The 15,479-nt window shown below is 38.1% G+C and overlaps 1 protein-coding gene across 3 annotated transcripts in view; it reads left to right on the forward strand.

Annotated features, from left to right (window-relative positions):
* Nucleotides 1-15,479, forward strand: part of PLCb4 (phospholipase C beta 4) — a 95,651-nt gene that overhangs the window by 43,569 nt on the left and 36,603 nt on the right. For all 3 annotated transcript variants that reach the window (XM_038017084.2, XM_038017085.2, NM_001171922.1), the window contains 1 exon segment: nt 14,967-15,026. In XM_038017084.2, the coding sequence (XP_037873012.1) occupies nt 14,967-15,026 (60 nt within the window).

The following is a 15,479-nucleotide window of genomic DNA, read 5'->3' on the forward strand; positions in this document are numbered from 1 at the left end:
GAATGTACGCGTATAACGTGGCATAAATTACTTTACCTTCAGTATTTGTATTTAATATAAATGAGGCCGTCAGCGCAAAAGTGGCCGAAGTTTACCACGTTTAGTCTATACTACAATATCTATACTATATAATATTATAAAGAGGAAAGATTTGTTTGTTTGTTTGTGTCGAATAGGCTCCGAAACTACTGGACCGATTTGAAAAATTCTTTTTCCATTAGAAGCCGACATTGTCCCTGATGAACATAGGCTACTTTTTTTTTTTTTTTTAATTTTTTTTTTTCATGTGGGTTTTAATGTTTCCGAAGCGAAGCGAGGGCGGGTCGCTATAATATTATAAAGAGGAAAGATTTGTTTGTTTGTTTGTATTGAATAGGCTCCGAAACTACTGAACCGATTTAAAAAATTCTTTCACTGCTGGAAAGCTACGCTATCCCCGGTGACATAGGCTATATTTATTATATTTTCAAAAAAAATAGGGATCCTTACTGAAACTCGATTAATGTAGCCCAATGGGTAAAAAATTACCTGAAATTCTTTACATCGCGTCCGCGATTTCCCAAGCGAAGCCGGGGCGGTTCACTAGTATGGAAATAATTAAGTATGAATTTACTTTTACACTGCTTTGTAGGCAAAAACAATACGCGCTAAAACAATGTTTACAAAGTCATAATGAAATGTAATCTATGGGCGAAATTAGGGATTAGGGTTTTGCCTCAAAATTTATTGAGTTTAAAAAAAATTGCAATATCTATACTATACAAGGTTTTTACGGATGTTCCGTTATAACTACTGAACCATGCATCCGATTGACTTGAAACTTGGTATCCATGTAGAAAATACATGTACTCAATGGATAGGCTAATATTTATATGAGTGTTGGACCCCCTAATAATAATGACAATAAATAATAATGTTAATTTTAAATGTCCCAACGAAGCGGGCGAGTACGGCTAGTATATATTATTATTATATATAAGTACAAATATGAAAAATTGTAGGTTAAGCCACTTTTGCGCTCACAACCTCAAATGTTTTCGAGTCGCACGGGTTCTGTTTCCTTCCACCTATTTAATATAATAAACTAGCGAACCCGGCGAACTTTGTTCCGCCTTAGAGGCAATAAATGAGTAGACTTTTGATCAAGGTACATTTTTTATTTGGATAATTAATGTAAATTAAAAAATGCAAGTATTTTAGTTGTTATTATTATTATATTTTCTTGTTCTTCTTCAGTCCTTTCACTCGCAGCTTCGAATCCTAGTTGCATTACTGTTTCGTCGGGAAAGATTTGATCGTGTTGGTCGCGGCATGGCTTTCTTAATGATTACCTATCTCGGCACGATAAGCTAATCGAAACTCGAAATAAACACATCAACCAGTCAACTTCAAAATTCTACTATAATTAACCTTAAACTACATTACGTTTAGCTGTCAGTTGCGTTTTGTTATTCCATATCTGTTGCGTTTTGTTATACCACATTTTATGTCAGTCACATCCCACAGAAACGTGATAAAAACGTGATAAAACGTGATGATAAATCCTATGTCCTTCTCCTGATCCTAAGCTACCTCCCCACCAATTTTCAGCCAAATCAGTTTAGCCGTTCTTGAGTTATAAATAGTGTAACTAACACGACTTTCTTTTATATATATATATATAGATTTAAGTAATTTTATTTCAATCAAACCTTCTGTCTAAATAGCACCAACAAACACATTTATTTGTTATATTTTCACGTCTTACCTAATAAATCGATTATTATGAAACTATTTATTTATTACAGCCATTGGTTACTTTAACGTTTAGTGGTTTGTTTTCCTTCATAACCCAAGTCCAATGGTGGGAATTATAGAAATATCAGCGTGTTCTGGAAGAGCCTGAGAAACAATATTACGATTATATTACAAACTAGCGGCCCGCCCCGGCTTCGCTTGGGAAGTAGCGCACGCGATGTAAAGAATTTTAGATAATTTTTTTGCACATTGGGTTACATTATTGGAGTTTCAGTAAGTATCCCAATTTTTTTTTTAAATATAATAAATATAGCCTATGTTACCCGGGGATAGCGTAGCTTTCCAACAGTGAAAGAATTTTTTAAATTGGTTCTGTGGTGTCGGAGCCTATTCAATACAAACAAACAAATCTTTCCTCTTTATAATATTAGTATAGATATCTTGTCACTTCCTCAAATAGAAGAAGATCAATTAGCCATCACTACACTTTTTTTTTCTGACGTCACAGTAGATTATCAATTTATAACCATTCTCACAACATCACTTTTCACATTCCCGGCAAAAAGTCAGTAAAAGTGTCATCAGTCGCAGACTACGTTAGAATTTAATAGCAAACCGACACAAGAATTGACAAATTAGTTACGCTATCTCATGAATGACAGAAGGAATTTTGATGCGATGCGAGAATATTCCGCCAACATTCATATTTCCCTCGCGGTCCCTGCGACATATTATGTTTTGCGATGTAAACCTCGTTTTTGCTTTGATTATGTAACGACCTCACCTTGACCTCTTCCGGGAGAGCCTAGGATTTGTGTTATGCTATGGAGGAGGCTGTGCGGAAATATTAATGGATATTTAAAAAAGTTTTTGGAACGAAGTTCCTTATGGGACGATGCGGAGGGGTGCCCTAACCGGGAAAAAACGTCCGTAACGTAAGATTTTTATTATTTATGTATAGTCTTAGTATGATAGCTATACAGTGTCTAATGTATACTTTACGTGATAACGGTTATTATTATTATTTATATAAATAGCCGTTTCTTTGTATATTATTCTTATATATTTTTTATAAATCATTGTGAATAAAATAAATTTTGTAAAGTAGTTTTTTATTTTAATCAATAAAAAAATCATAATAAAGAATATGTACCCTTATTATTTATTCTTAGTGTATACCCGAATAATTGTTTTCTTTATACCTCGAATAGAACTTAAAATAAATATTTTTATAATAAGACACTTTGTTCCTATCCGGCGTCCCACGACTCCACATTTTTTTTCGTCTATAATATTGTGACTTGATCGAATTAATGATACAGGTAAATTTCAGAAATACTCCTATATTTACCACAATTTAGTACATCTAGAATACTAGTTCAAGGCCATTCGCACAGGTAAATGTCTGTTCGGTTATTCACGAGGATACGCGACCAGGTAATCATTTTGATGATCGCGCTGATATTGCCGGCCCGCACGGTGAGCACAATCCTGCCTATTTTTATCGCAAGGCAGTCGTGCGTTCCTTAAGCATAAAGATTTTCGTAACACAAAAAAGAATTCGTAGATTTTTATTGCTGGGGCTCCCGCGGTACTGTAGCGCATCAGGTATGTTTGCGGATGCTCACGTGGATGACTTTTCATCAATCATCCGCAAACGAACGGCCTCACTGATGCGTGGGGTTCGTGCGAGTATTAATAATATCCTGATGGTTATAGGTAATAAACCCGAATGTGCTGTTTTGAGACACTGGGTTCATATACATACCCCATATACCAGGTGCCTCAAAGCAGCGCAGATTTATGAATTAAATGTTTAAATGTTTTAATTGCTAATTTTAATTTTAATTTTAATTTTAATTTTACTAACATAGTTCTAATGTATTATTCTACTTACAACATATGGACTTAAGAGGGTCTGAATTAAATGAATTTTATTTATTTATTTACTTTATTTTTTCTCAGATCTATAGATTTCTACACAACCCCCCACGTGGAGAGGGCTCTTGGTGACGCATGTTCATTCCCGATCCTGCGGACAGAATGGAAAGCAGTCGACGTCATTTCGACGTGTTTCGTCATTTCGAATCCTCCCGATCCACTAACGGTGCTTTTAGGTACCTCAAGTACCGGTCATCGTTCTCGTCGAACCCGTCGCTTGCGACGAAAAGCTCGACGAGCGAATTAACCCTCAGACACAGCCCACTGAGTTTCTCGCCGGATCTTCTCAGTGGGTCGCTATTCCGATCCGGTGGTAGATTCTGCGAAGCACGGCTCTTGCTAGGGTTCGTGTTAGCAACATCCTCAGGTATGAGCCCCGTGAGCTCACCTACTAGTTAAGGTTACGCTGAAATAGCCTCTCAAGGCTATCAGCTTAGGTAGGAAAAAAAAAGGGGGACATGTCGAAATTAAACCCATCTATCCATCAACAAACTATCTATCCGAAGCACATATCCCACAATCCTCAACCAAGCTTCGGATAAGACCGAACGCATTCTATGCTAGCTAGGTGATTCCCAAACCGGCATACGATGAGGAATCACAACACTTGCCAGTTTCGCAACAACCCACGGTCATTCGGTAACGTGCGAACTTATTGCGGTACACTTCATTCACGGTTGTTTGCATTAGAGTTAGTGTATTGCGCAAACGAACGCTCTGAGATCGTGGTCAATGAATAATAATAAAATATATTATTTTTTGTACGTTATTACAAAGTTAAATCGTACACTCTGTGCATTACGTTTTTCCCCGGTTATTGTACCCCTCCGCATCATCCCATATGGAACTCCGTTCCAAAAAAACAATGCTGTTCAAATTCTATTTCAGTTAGAACTCGTTAGATACTTAATATACATTATAATTTTCTTATCGGGCCACCATTATGTAGTCGAATAACTGACATTAGAAGCTCGTAACAAGACGTCACCATTCAGTTGCGGAGGAAGCTCGGAAGTTTATTGTCATTCTATGCCTATTCGCAACAACACCGTATTGTGCTGAAAACAACTCGAGCTTTTGTTATTTTTTATTGCTTAGATGGGTGGACGAGCTCACAGCCCACCTGGTGTCAAGTGGTTACTGGAGCCCATAGACATCTACGACGTAAATACGCCACCCACCTTGAGATATAAGTTCTAAGATCTCAAGTATAATTACAACGGCTGGCCCACCCTTCAAACCGAAACGCATTGCTGCTTCAGGCAGAAATAGGCAGGGTGGAGTTACCTACCCGCGCAGACTCACATGAAGTCCTACCACCAGTAATAATAACTTTCAGCGCTTTTTTTAAAATTAACCCGGTTGCTACTGTAGCGCCACCCTTATTTAGCAGATTTTAACACACACACGGAGACGGTTCTCCTTACCTCTACCCTCCATAGTTTTTCGCCTTCAGAGCTACACCGCGTCTGTCTGCCGTCGTGTCCGGCAACTACCCTCTTCTCGCTTAAAAAATTAAACTAGTTGTTCATCTCCTATCTCTCTCACTCAGTCATGTTCCATATCTGTCATTCATCCGTATCGCTCCGTTCCTACATGCATATACACATATATGTATATGTATGTAGGTGGAGACAAAGAAAAGACTATCTATCAGTCGCGTGTTAAGTATGTATTTCATTAGAAAAATTGGTAATCGACTGCGGGATTTTAAAAACCGACACAGTTGAAGTCGTCGTAGCCTAAGAGATAAGACGTCCAGTGCATTCGTGTTGAGTGATGCGACGGTGTTCGAATCCCAGGCGGTACCAATTTTTTCTAATGAAATACGTATTCAACAAATGTTCACGATTGACTTCCACGGTGAAGGAATAACATCGTGTAATAATAATCAATCCCGCAAAATTATAATTTGCGTAATCACTGGTGGTAGGACGTCTTGTGAGTCCGCGCGGGTAGGTACCACCGCCCCGCCTATTTCTGCCGTGAAGCAGTAATACGTTTCGGTTTGAAGGGCGGGGCAGCCGTTTTACGTTTTAAGTGAGACCTTATAACTTATCTCTCGAGATGGGTGGCGCATTTACGTCGTAGATGTCTATGGGCTCCAGTAATCACTTAACACCAGGTGGGCTGTGAGCTCGTCCGCCCATCTAAACAATAAAAAATAAATAATAAAAAAGTGAGTCTTAATTACGATCACTATGGAAGGCAATGATGATGAAGAGAATGGTCGCCGCCGCTGACGTCATCATTTAAAAACACTATGAAACCAGCCTCTCCCCGTTATACTATGATAGAATGTTACGCCTGTAGAATGTCATCTTTTCGCCTGTTGATTTCTCGACGAGAATTTTCATATTCTAATAAAAAAAAAATACATACGAAAGACACACGAACGTGTCAGAGAACAAGAGTCAGCTAGTGCAGCTATTGACTTCAGTGTCAAGGGTCATCGAGTCGAAAGATCTTGTGTCGTGGGCTGACGGTCCAAGTTTGAGTGGCTCGTTAAAACTGGCAAGGTCGCGAGAATACTTCATGCGAGACTTTGTGATACGGCAGCTTAAATTGGAATTATAAGTTTCTTGCTCACAGCTATTGGTGTAATATAAGGTTGGGGAAAAAGTTTTTTCGCGTTTTATAAGAAAATTCACAACATTTTTTAATATAGTTTATTTACATTTAACTAAAGTATGTAAGTACCATTTTGTTCGATAACTTTTTGCCATCTTGCAGGTAGGGACATGATCCCGTTGCTATAGAAATTTTGGGGCTTCTGATCAAAATACCGCGACAATTGTTTTTTTCAGTCTTCTCATGATGTTAACCTGACACCGCCTAAAGAATTCTGATGAGACCGAAACAGGTGGAAATCTGAAGGTGCAAGGTTAGGACTATACGGCGAATGCATTAACACCTATCATGATGAAAAACCACACGCCTTCTGTTGATTAATTCCGGCCGCTTTCTCTCAACTTCTTGCTTCAATCTCATCAGTTATTCGCAGTAAATTTCAGAATCGATGATCCTGCCTAATAGTAACAGTTCATTATTGAATAATGCCCTTCCAATCCCACCACACACACAGCATCACCTTGTTGCGAGCTAACCCTTCCACTTAACACCAGGTGGCCTGTGAGCTCGTCCACCCATCCTTAGATGGGATAGAAAAGAAAAAAAAACAATAATTTTATAACTTCTTTCTAATATCCAGTAACAGAGTAAAATAAAACTATGAAATTAATGGTTAAGTCGGCTTGGGAATAGCGTGTATATTATTTCGTTGCTTTGCTCTATTTGTCAATTAGCATTTTGGCTTCGAAAACAGTCTCCACACCAAGTACATCTTTAGAAACGAAATTACAATAATAAATAAGCAATATCTAGACCGAGCTTCAACGAGGAATCACTTCAAAGTTGACGACAAATAGATATCTATACATATAAATAAAATTGGAGTGTCTGTTTGTAATATTGAAATAACCGCTTTTTACTACATGCATATGATGAATATATATACGGTACATACACCAAAATAACATTTTTTACAATTTTTATCCGTCTGTCTGTTTGTTCCGGCTAATCTCTGGAGCGGCTGGACCGATTTCGACGAGACTCACTGATAGGTAGCTGATGATATAAGGAGTAACTTAGGCTACTTTTTTAGACTAGCTTCACCCCACGGCGTCACCCGCGGTACAACAATAATCGCGGGTAACATCGCGGGACTCAGCTAATCAATAATAAAATTTAATGTTTCCGAAGCGAAGCGAGGGCGGGTCGCTAGTACCCAATAAACTTTCAAAGCTCTCATTAATTTCTAAGTTTCAACGACCCAATTTATTTCTGAGAACGTAAATTCAGATCGCTTTCGTTCCCAACACCAGTACAGAGCTCTTCTGATCCAACAAAACCTGTCAATAAAGGCTGTACAGTTTGACGTCACGTCGGCGTCTGTATCTGTCGTTTGAACGCGTATTATCCACGAACTGGATCGCGTCAAACAAAATCAAAGTTCGCAGATTGAAGATGATACACTCTTTGTGTTTATTTACGTAATCGGAGCCCTATTTGTGAACATTATAACGTCTACTTTCTTAAGAATTATTACAAATCTTTACTGGTGGTAGGACCTCTTGCGAGTCCGCACGGGTAGGTACCACCGCCCCGCCTATTTCTGCCGTGAAGCAGTAATACGTTTCGGTTTGAAGGGTGGGGCAGCCGTTGTGACTATACTGAGACCTTAGAACTTGTATCTCAAGGTGTGTGGCGCATTTACGTTGTAGATGTCTATGGGCTCCAGTAACCACTTAAAACCAGGTGGGCTGTGAGCTCGTCCACACATCTAAGCAATAAATAAAAAATAAAAAAATCACAGATTACTTGTGATTATTTGTTAAGTACGTATTTCATTGAAAACATTGGTACCCGCCGGCGGAATTCGTACACCGATGCATCGCTACATACGAATGTACCGGGCGTCTTATCCTTTAGGCCACGACGACTTCATTTATATACCATATTTATTTATACTAGTGGCCCCGCAGTAGTCGAAGTTCGACTATAATTAGTTGGAATTGTAAATATGTACACTATTATGATTGTATTTTATACTTGTATAATCACAAATTTCGCCAAGACTACACTATAAAAAATATTAACAAAGTCAAACAATATTTAATATATTCTCAATTTGACAACGACGTCAAGAACAAAAGTTTGACAATAAATAGTATGCAAGCGTGTGTGCGTCAAATACATGGTATGTAGTGTGTGTAATGTTTTCTTTATTGATTTAATGTACCTTTTATGCATTATTTTTAAAAAAATATTAGCATTGTGCACTTCTTCTCCATTTTCTCTATAAGTGTGAGAAATTTCATACTCCTCCGTCCGCGCAATTATCGTAAAAAGGGATACAAAGTTTTTGCTTCACGTATTAATATATAGATATCCCCTACTATATAATGTTCGGCACGCGAATCTAACAGAAAACGTTACACCGTGTTTTTCTGCTTTTAAAAAGAAAGATCAAAACATATTTTTACGTAAAAAGTCTTGCCTTTTTATTGAGTTAAGGTTGAGAAGTCGTATGAAAGTTGGAAAGGTCCTTCGTCGTAATTAGATTCATTGTAAAGTCGTATTACACGGAACGCTCTACAGTAGGGTTGTTAAACCGTTTTTTCTTTTTCGTAGTCTTTTTTTATTGCTTAGATGGGTGCACGAGCCACCTGGTGTTGAGTGGTTACCGCAGCCATTAGATATCTACGACGTAAATGCCGCCACCCATCTTGAAGTATGCCGTGAAGCAGTAATGCGTTTCGGTTTGAAGGGCGGGGCAGCCATTGTAACTATACTTGAGACCTTAGAACTTATATCTCAAGGTGGGTGGCGCATTTACGTTGTGGAAGTCTATGGGCTCCAGTAACCACTTAACACCAGGTGGGCTGTGAGCTGGTCCACCCATTTAAGCAATAAAAAAATATGAGTTCTCAGGTCTCAGTATAGTATAGCAGCAGGTGAATGACAACGTCCACCTGGTCTAAAGTACTTATTGGAGCCCACAAACGTAACGGTGTTGCAGAAAGGAACCAAAGCAACTAATTAAGCATTCTTTAGTTTATTCATCAGTCAACAATAGTCCGTGGCCTAATAAGTAAAACGTGCCTAGGTGAAGGCATGACGAAGGACAGGCTTTTCTAATTTATTATTTAATTATCAAGACGCAATCACTACTTCGACGATGAAGAGAATTATCAATGAAAAGTAAATTTGGCGTTTGGATTTCCAGAGCACACAATAAACTTTCTTTCTAATATTATTTTGTGTTCTTTGTGCCATAAAAACGATTTTTATTTTCGTTACATTGACAACCCTACCTTACAAGGTTTTCTCGCATAACATTTCTTAGAAAACTGTTTGATATTTCAACTGTTCCTCGATGACTTATAATAACCAGGACTGCAGAATAAATATTGTCGAAATGGCTCCGTTTTATATAAAGATATTTTTTTTTATTTCACGTCGCGAACCCTATCGTCATTTATTTATTGTTAACATAGAAGTAGAAACACAATCATAATTTGCATCTGTGCTTGAACTAGGTGATAAAACCTGTATCTCAAGCAGCAGTGCTCTTCTTACAAAGAATACTTCTGATACACAAAAACGGAAAATTACTAGACAAAAATAAAGACTGAAATTCATGGATTGCATAAAAGTGACAATATATGAACTTAAAATATTATTATACATTTAACAAAAAATATTGAAATGAGTGTATTAATTTACCCTCTGTGTGTAATGAGTCTGAGCATGTCATTGTAACTGTGCTTAGTCATTCTACTAACGTTTCTCAAACTCTTATATGAGTCGTCTATTATCAAAGGTGGCAATCTGTGCATTTGGATAAAAAAATGTTATTGATATGTCAATACAGATTGATTTGAATATAATCGTCTCCTTCAAAGAATACGGTTCAAAACCTGCATTAAATAAAGGTTAATACTTAACCTGTTATTTATCTAAGATGTCGTTCAGAAGAGTTTTGTGACTGCCAATGGAATACAAAGTCAATAATTCGTTTTTCTGATTTACCAATAATTGTCCAAAAGTCACATTGCCGGCTTTGATAATAGTCGACTCATATTATGTAACAGTTTGGATATTATTTTTATTAACTTTTGTTAATAAATCATTTACTTTCTTCTCCATAGCTCAAAGCCTACCTGGTATTATATGGTCCATAATGTTAATGAAGTGGACCAGTTTGAAACAAGAAATCGATGTTTTAATTGTTTTGTATGACGGCTGATATAGATAGGGAGCGTAGGGCATTGATAGTAAGATGCAATATGCTAGCCCGCAGAATTACTGGTTGCGATAGCTATGTCAAAGTTACACTTTTTGAAGCTTATTACCACAATTTTTACGCCAGTCATCTTTTTTTTAATTATTGAAGGTTTACTGGTGGCCCGGAGGCCTTTCCAGTTTCACCAGGGCTGTTGAGCGAGCAAAGGCTCAGCCAGGAGGGGTGGAATTCGCTAACAGAGCTGCCCGAATGCCTCCAAAGGAGACCTAACAACTCAAGGGCAGCTGCTTCGCGAATGAATTTACTAGAGAAGATTCGGCGAGAAACTTAGCGGGCTGATGTTTAGGTTAGGTTGCACGTCAAACTCTTTGTTCGACTTCGACGAGTACGGTTATCGTCGTCCCTACTTCTAGTGTTAGAGCGGAAGGCGTCTAATGCAAAGGTCATTGGATCTGATGGATCCGTAAGGGCGTGTCTAGGGCGACGACGGTGACTGGCTCCTGCGTGTTCAGAATTCAGGGGCCGGTAATCTGTGGACTGCATATACTCTCAGAGCTTACAATACCCTACGTGTTCAAGATAATAATGCGTTGAGGATGATGTTGTCACTGCCGCGCTTTTGTAGTGCATCCACGATGTTTGCGACCTCTCACACAGATAACTTATTTGCTATAATGCGGAAGAGAAGTGCGTCATTATTACGTCGAGTGCATGACAGTCGTAACAGTCTGCACCAATAATCGTTTTCGTCGAACCCGTCGCTTACGACGAAGAGCTCGGTGATTAAATTAACCCTCAGACACAGCCCACTGAGTTTCTCACCGGATCTTCTCAGTGAGTCGCGTTTCCGATCCGGTGGTAGATTGTGCGAAACACGGCTCTTGCTAGGGTTAGTGTTAGCAATGTCGTCAGGTTTGAGCCCCGTGAGCTCAGTTACTAGAAAAAAAATTTTTATTGCTTAGATGGGTGGACGAGCTCACAGCCCACCTGGTGTTGAGTGATTACTGGAGCCCATAGACATCCACAACGTAAATGCGCCACCTATCTTGAGATATAAGTTCTAAGGTCTCAAGTATAGTTACAACGGCTGCACCGCCCTTCAAACCGAAACGCATTACTGCTTCACGGCAGAAATAGGCAAGGCGGTGGTACCCACCCGCGCGGATTCACAAGAGGTCCTACCACCAGTAATTACGCAAATTATAATTTTGCGGGTTTGACTTTTATTACACGATGTTATTCCTTCACCGTGGAAGTCAATCGTGAACATTTTGTTGAGTACGTATTTCATTAGAAAAATTGGCACCGGACGTCTTATCGCTTAGGCCACGACGACTATTAGAATAGGTAGGGAGAATAGGATCTTCTGAACATCATACCGAGCTAGATCATGGGCACTATTAATTAATAGCCTTTGCAGCAGGCACTTGGATAACAAAAAAAATAGTAATAAAATTAAATAGTCAAATAGTTACGTGTTAGGTTTTTAAGTTACTAACATAGATTATAAATGATATTCACTAACAAAATATTATGGCTATTTACTGTGAAATAAAGATACATAAGAAAAATGCAGAAAGAAACATCAGACGAAATTAAAACTGAAAATGAATTCCACTTGGCTTAGGCCCGTGCTTTTCAGGATTTACCGAAAATCATGAAAATTCGAGAATAAGAACTTAGTACATAAAAATGATACTAATAATAATTATTATTCCTGCTTCGCGGCAGAAATGGGCACAGTGCTGATACCTACCAGTGCGGGCTTACAGCTCTTCCTACCACCAATAAATTATAGCTTAATTTTGTGTAAATAAAATCTCGATTTCGGCAGAGATGCGAAATTTAACCGAAATTCGATTCCGTGATTTTCCTCAAACCCGAAAACCCATCTCCGCCATAATAATCCTCAAGTCAACACTCATGTATATTAAATTCGAATGAATGTGAAATTTCAAATTCTCGTGAAACATCCGATTATTCAATGTGCTTGTGAACTCGTCAGAATATTTCGAGAAATTTCGGCTTCATTTGTATTATAACGTTATTGTATACTAGCTGACCCAGCAGACTTCGTAGTGCCTCAATCGATAAATAAAAGACCTAAACTTTTGAATAAAATAAACTTAAAACAAACAAAAGGAATCCGTCCGACGGGGGGACACATCAAAGGAAAAACAAAAATTATTTAATTAAGAACTTTTTACATATTTATTTACCTTTTAAACCTTCTCTGGACTTCCACAAATAATTCAAGACAAAAATTAGCCAAATCAGTTCAGCCGTTCTCGAGATTTAGAGAGACTAACGAACAGCAATTCATTTTTATATATATAGATTTACACTTTAAAATGTGTTTTTATACTGTTAAGTTAAGTTTTTATATTGTTTTCGCTTTACCTGGTGGAAAGCTTTTAACGTCGCTCAGAAATACAGCATTTTCTTTGGATTCGCGAGACTCAGACGTAATTAAAGCTATTACTGCCTAATCTCGCGTGTGCCCTCTTAAAATTATTATTTCCGACGCTTAGAACACAGTGAACAGTGTACGTGATTTTTTTTTAATTTCTTAATTGGTTAAACGAGCTCACAGCACACCTGGTGCTAAGTGGTTACTGGAGCCCATAGATATCTACAACGTAAATGCGCCACCCACCTTGAGATATAAGTTCTAAGGTCTCCGTATAGTTACAACGGCTACACCCTTCAAACCGAAACGCATTACTGCTTCACGGCGGAAATAGGCAGGGTGGTGTTACCTACCCGTGCGGACTTACAAGAGGTCCTACCACCAATAATTACGCAAATTATAATGGTGTACCTATCTGCTATACTTTTATCTAATACAGTGGTAAAGAAATTCTTTCCACACACACACAGACTTCCTGCTTTTGAAGCACTAGGTTTAAGTTTGGGTTATTATTCAAGTTTCATGTCAAAATACACCAATTAAACAAATCTCTAATTACATTGAAATATAATTGAAATATGCCAATTCAAATTCCAATAACTTCGACAAGAAACCGCAAAATCGAGTTTTCCCATCACTACCCTGTTCAAACTTCCTTTGTAGGAAACCGCTACACTATGTCATTTCCTTTACATTATAGTTTCCTTTGTCGAACGCAGCTTTACTCGGAAACGGAGCTTTGTGAAGCTTTCAAAGGTCAACTGTGTTTACGTTACTTTGCATTGAATTTTAAAAATATTTACCGACGTATGATTTTATTCTATTTTTACTGTAAGCAACGCTCATTTGCATTTTTAACACGTGTATAGTAAATATTTAAGACTGATTCGCGAAGATTTATCTTTTACAAAGTTTGCTAATTAGAAAATTTTATTTAAAAGCGTAGAGCAAGAGAAGCGTTAGATTATTAGAATTTAAGTCAATATAATTATTTAATTAGTGATAAGCGGTCACCGAACCTGTCTATGGACATCAGTAGTGCCAGTCATTGCACACCACAGAGGACATCATTCAAAAGGGGTGTTTTGGAAATGCCGGAGTACGCGTTAGGGGCGCTTAGCGAAATATGATATAACATGACGCCATGCTTGCTTAATTTCTCCAGTACTAATCATTTAACAAATAGAGAATCATTATGACACATTTTAAGGTCAGCAAACACCAAAATAGTGTTACGTGTTGGGGTTCGGAATAAATAAAAAAAAAGTGTGTGTGTCCGCTCCGACGCACGACTGGAGTTTACTGGATATAAAAAATTAAACGAAACAATACGAGAAATAGTTCTATATTACGACAACACGATACACTACAGATTATTAACAAATTAACGAGACACAAAACAAACGACTAACAAATATATGAAAATACAATAATGAGAGAAACGCGCGATCAGTACGAGGCTTTGTGGCGGACTGCCGGCGCAGCAGCCCGGCGTCACCTGCGATAACGCATTTCGTGTGACATGCGCAATCAGGCGCATAACGCATTTCGTGTGACATGCTAGTACGATTTTGGTCCCCATAATTTTCATACCCCGGGCCTATATATGTAAATCGATTCTAAAGGAGTAAACTCCAAAAATTCTATCGAAATATAAATTATAACTGTATTGAACAATTAAAACACTTTACAAATCGCAATTCATTTCTTCCGCTTCGCTTCAGGTGATCCGTTCGCTGTTTCGCTTCGAGTAGTTCCGATTACTAACTGCCTTCGTGTCATCTCTTCAACGCTTTTATAGGCGATACGACATCCCCAGAATTATCAAGTACATTCCTGACAAGTCGAGTGTTTTCCGCTATTTGACAATAGATGGCGTTGTACTTCTCGAGCGTTCTCGGTGTTACTAATTCTTTTGATATGCATTTCTGCTATTCTGCGATAGCTGACATTGCTCGTACCGGCGTAACAATAGCTAAGGGAGACACTGGAGAATATACAAGGCCTATATTTATTCTAGAATATGACTAAGTAAATACGTGTATTGAAAAGAAAATGATTTTGTTTCAGGACGGTGACGTGATAGAATTGTGTCAAGTAAGCGACGTCAGATCCGGAGGTGTTCCCAAGGTAAAATTATACTTTAAAAAACGTTATAATTAAAAACGCTATTGAAATTACAGCTATAATTATCCAACTAGGGCGCAACCAAATAAGCTTCATAACTGTCGCGGTACGATTATATAATACGTATTTGTAGTATTAGCAGATATCTAAAACATGATCAAAGAAGACTTCGACGTAAAAATAACAATATGCAGTATTCATAGAACCCGCAGAATTTATTATTTTTGCTTTCATAAATAATGATGGTAAGCTGTATTGTAAAGGTAGTGTAAGGTAAACATAGATAATACCTTTTAATTATTTCGGGTTTTTTTTATTGCATATGTGGGTGGACGAGCTCACAGCCCACCTGGTGTTAAGTGGAGCCCATATACATCTACAACGTAAAAGCCGCCACCCACGTGGAGACATGAGTTGTAAGCTCTCAGTTTTAACAATACAACGGCTGCCCCATCC

This window comes from Bombyx mori, chromosome 18, assembly GCF_030269925.1.
Source record: "Bombyx mori chromosome 18, ASM3026992v2".
In the NCBI taxonomy this organism is placed as follows: Eukaryota; Metazoa; Arthropoda; class Insecta; order Lepidoptera; family Bombycidae; genus Bombyx; species Bombyx mori.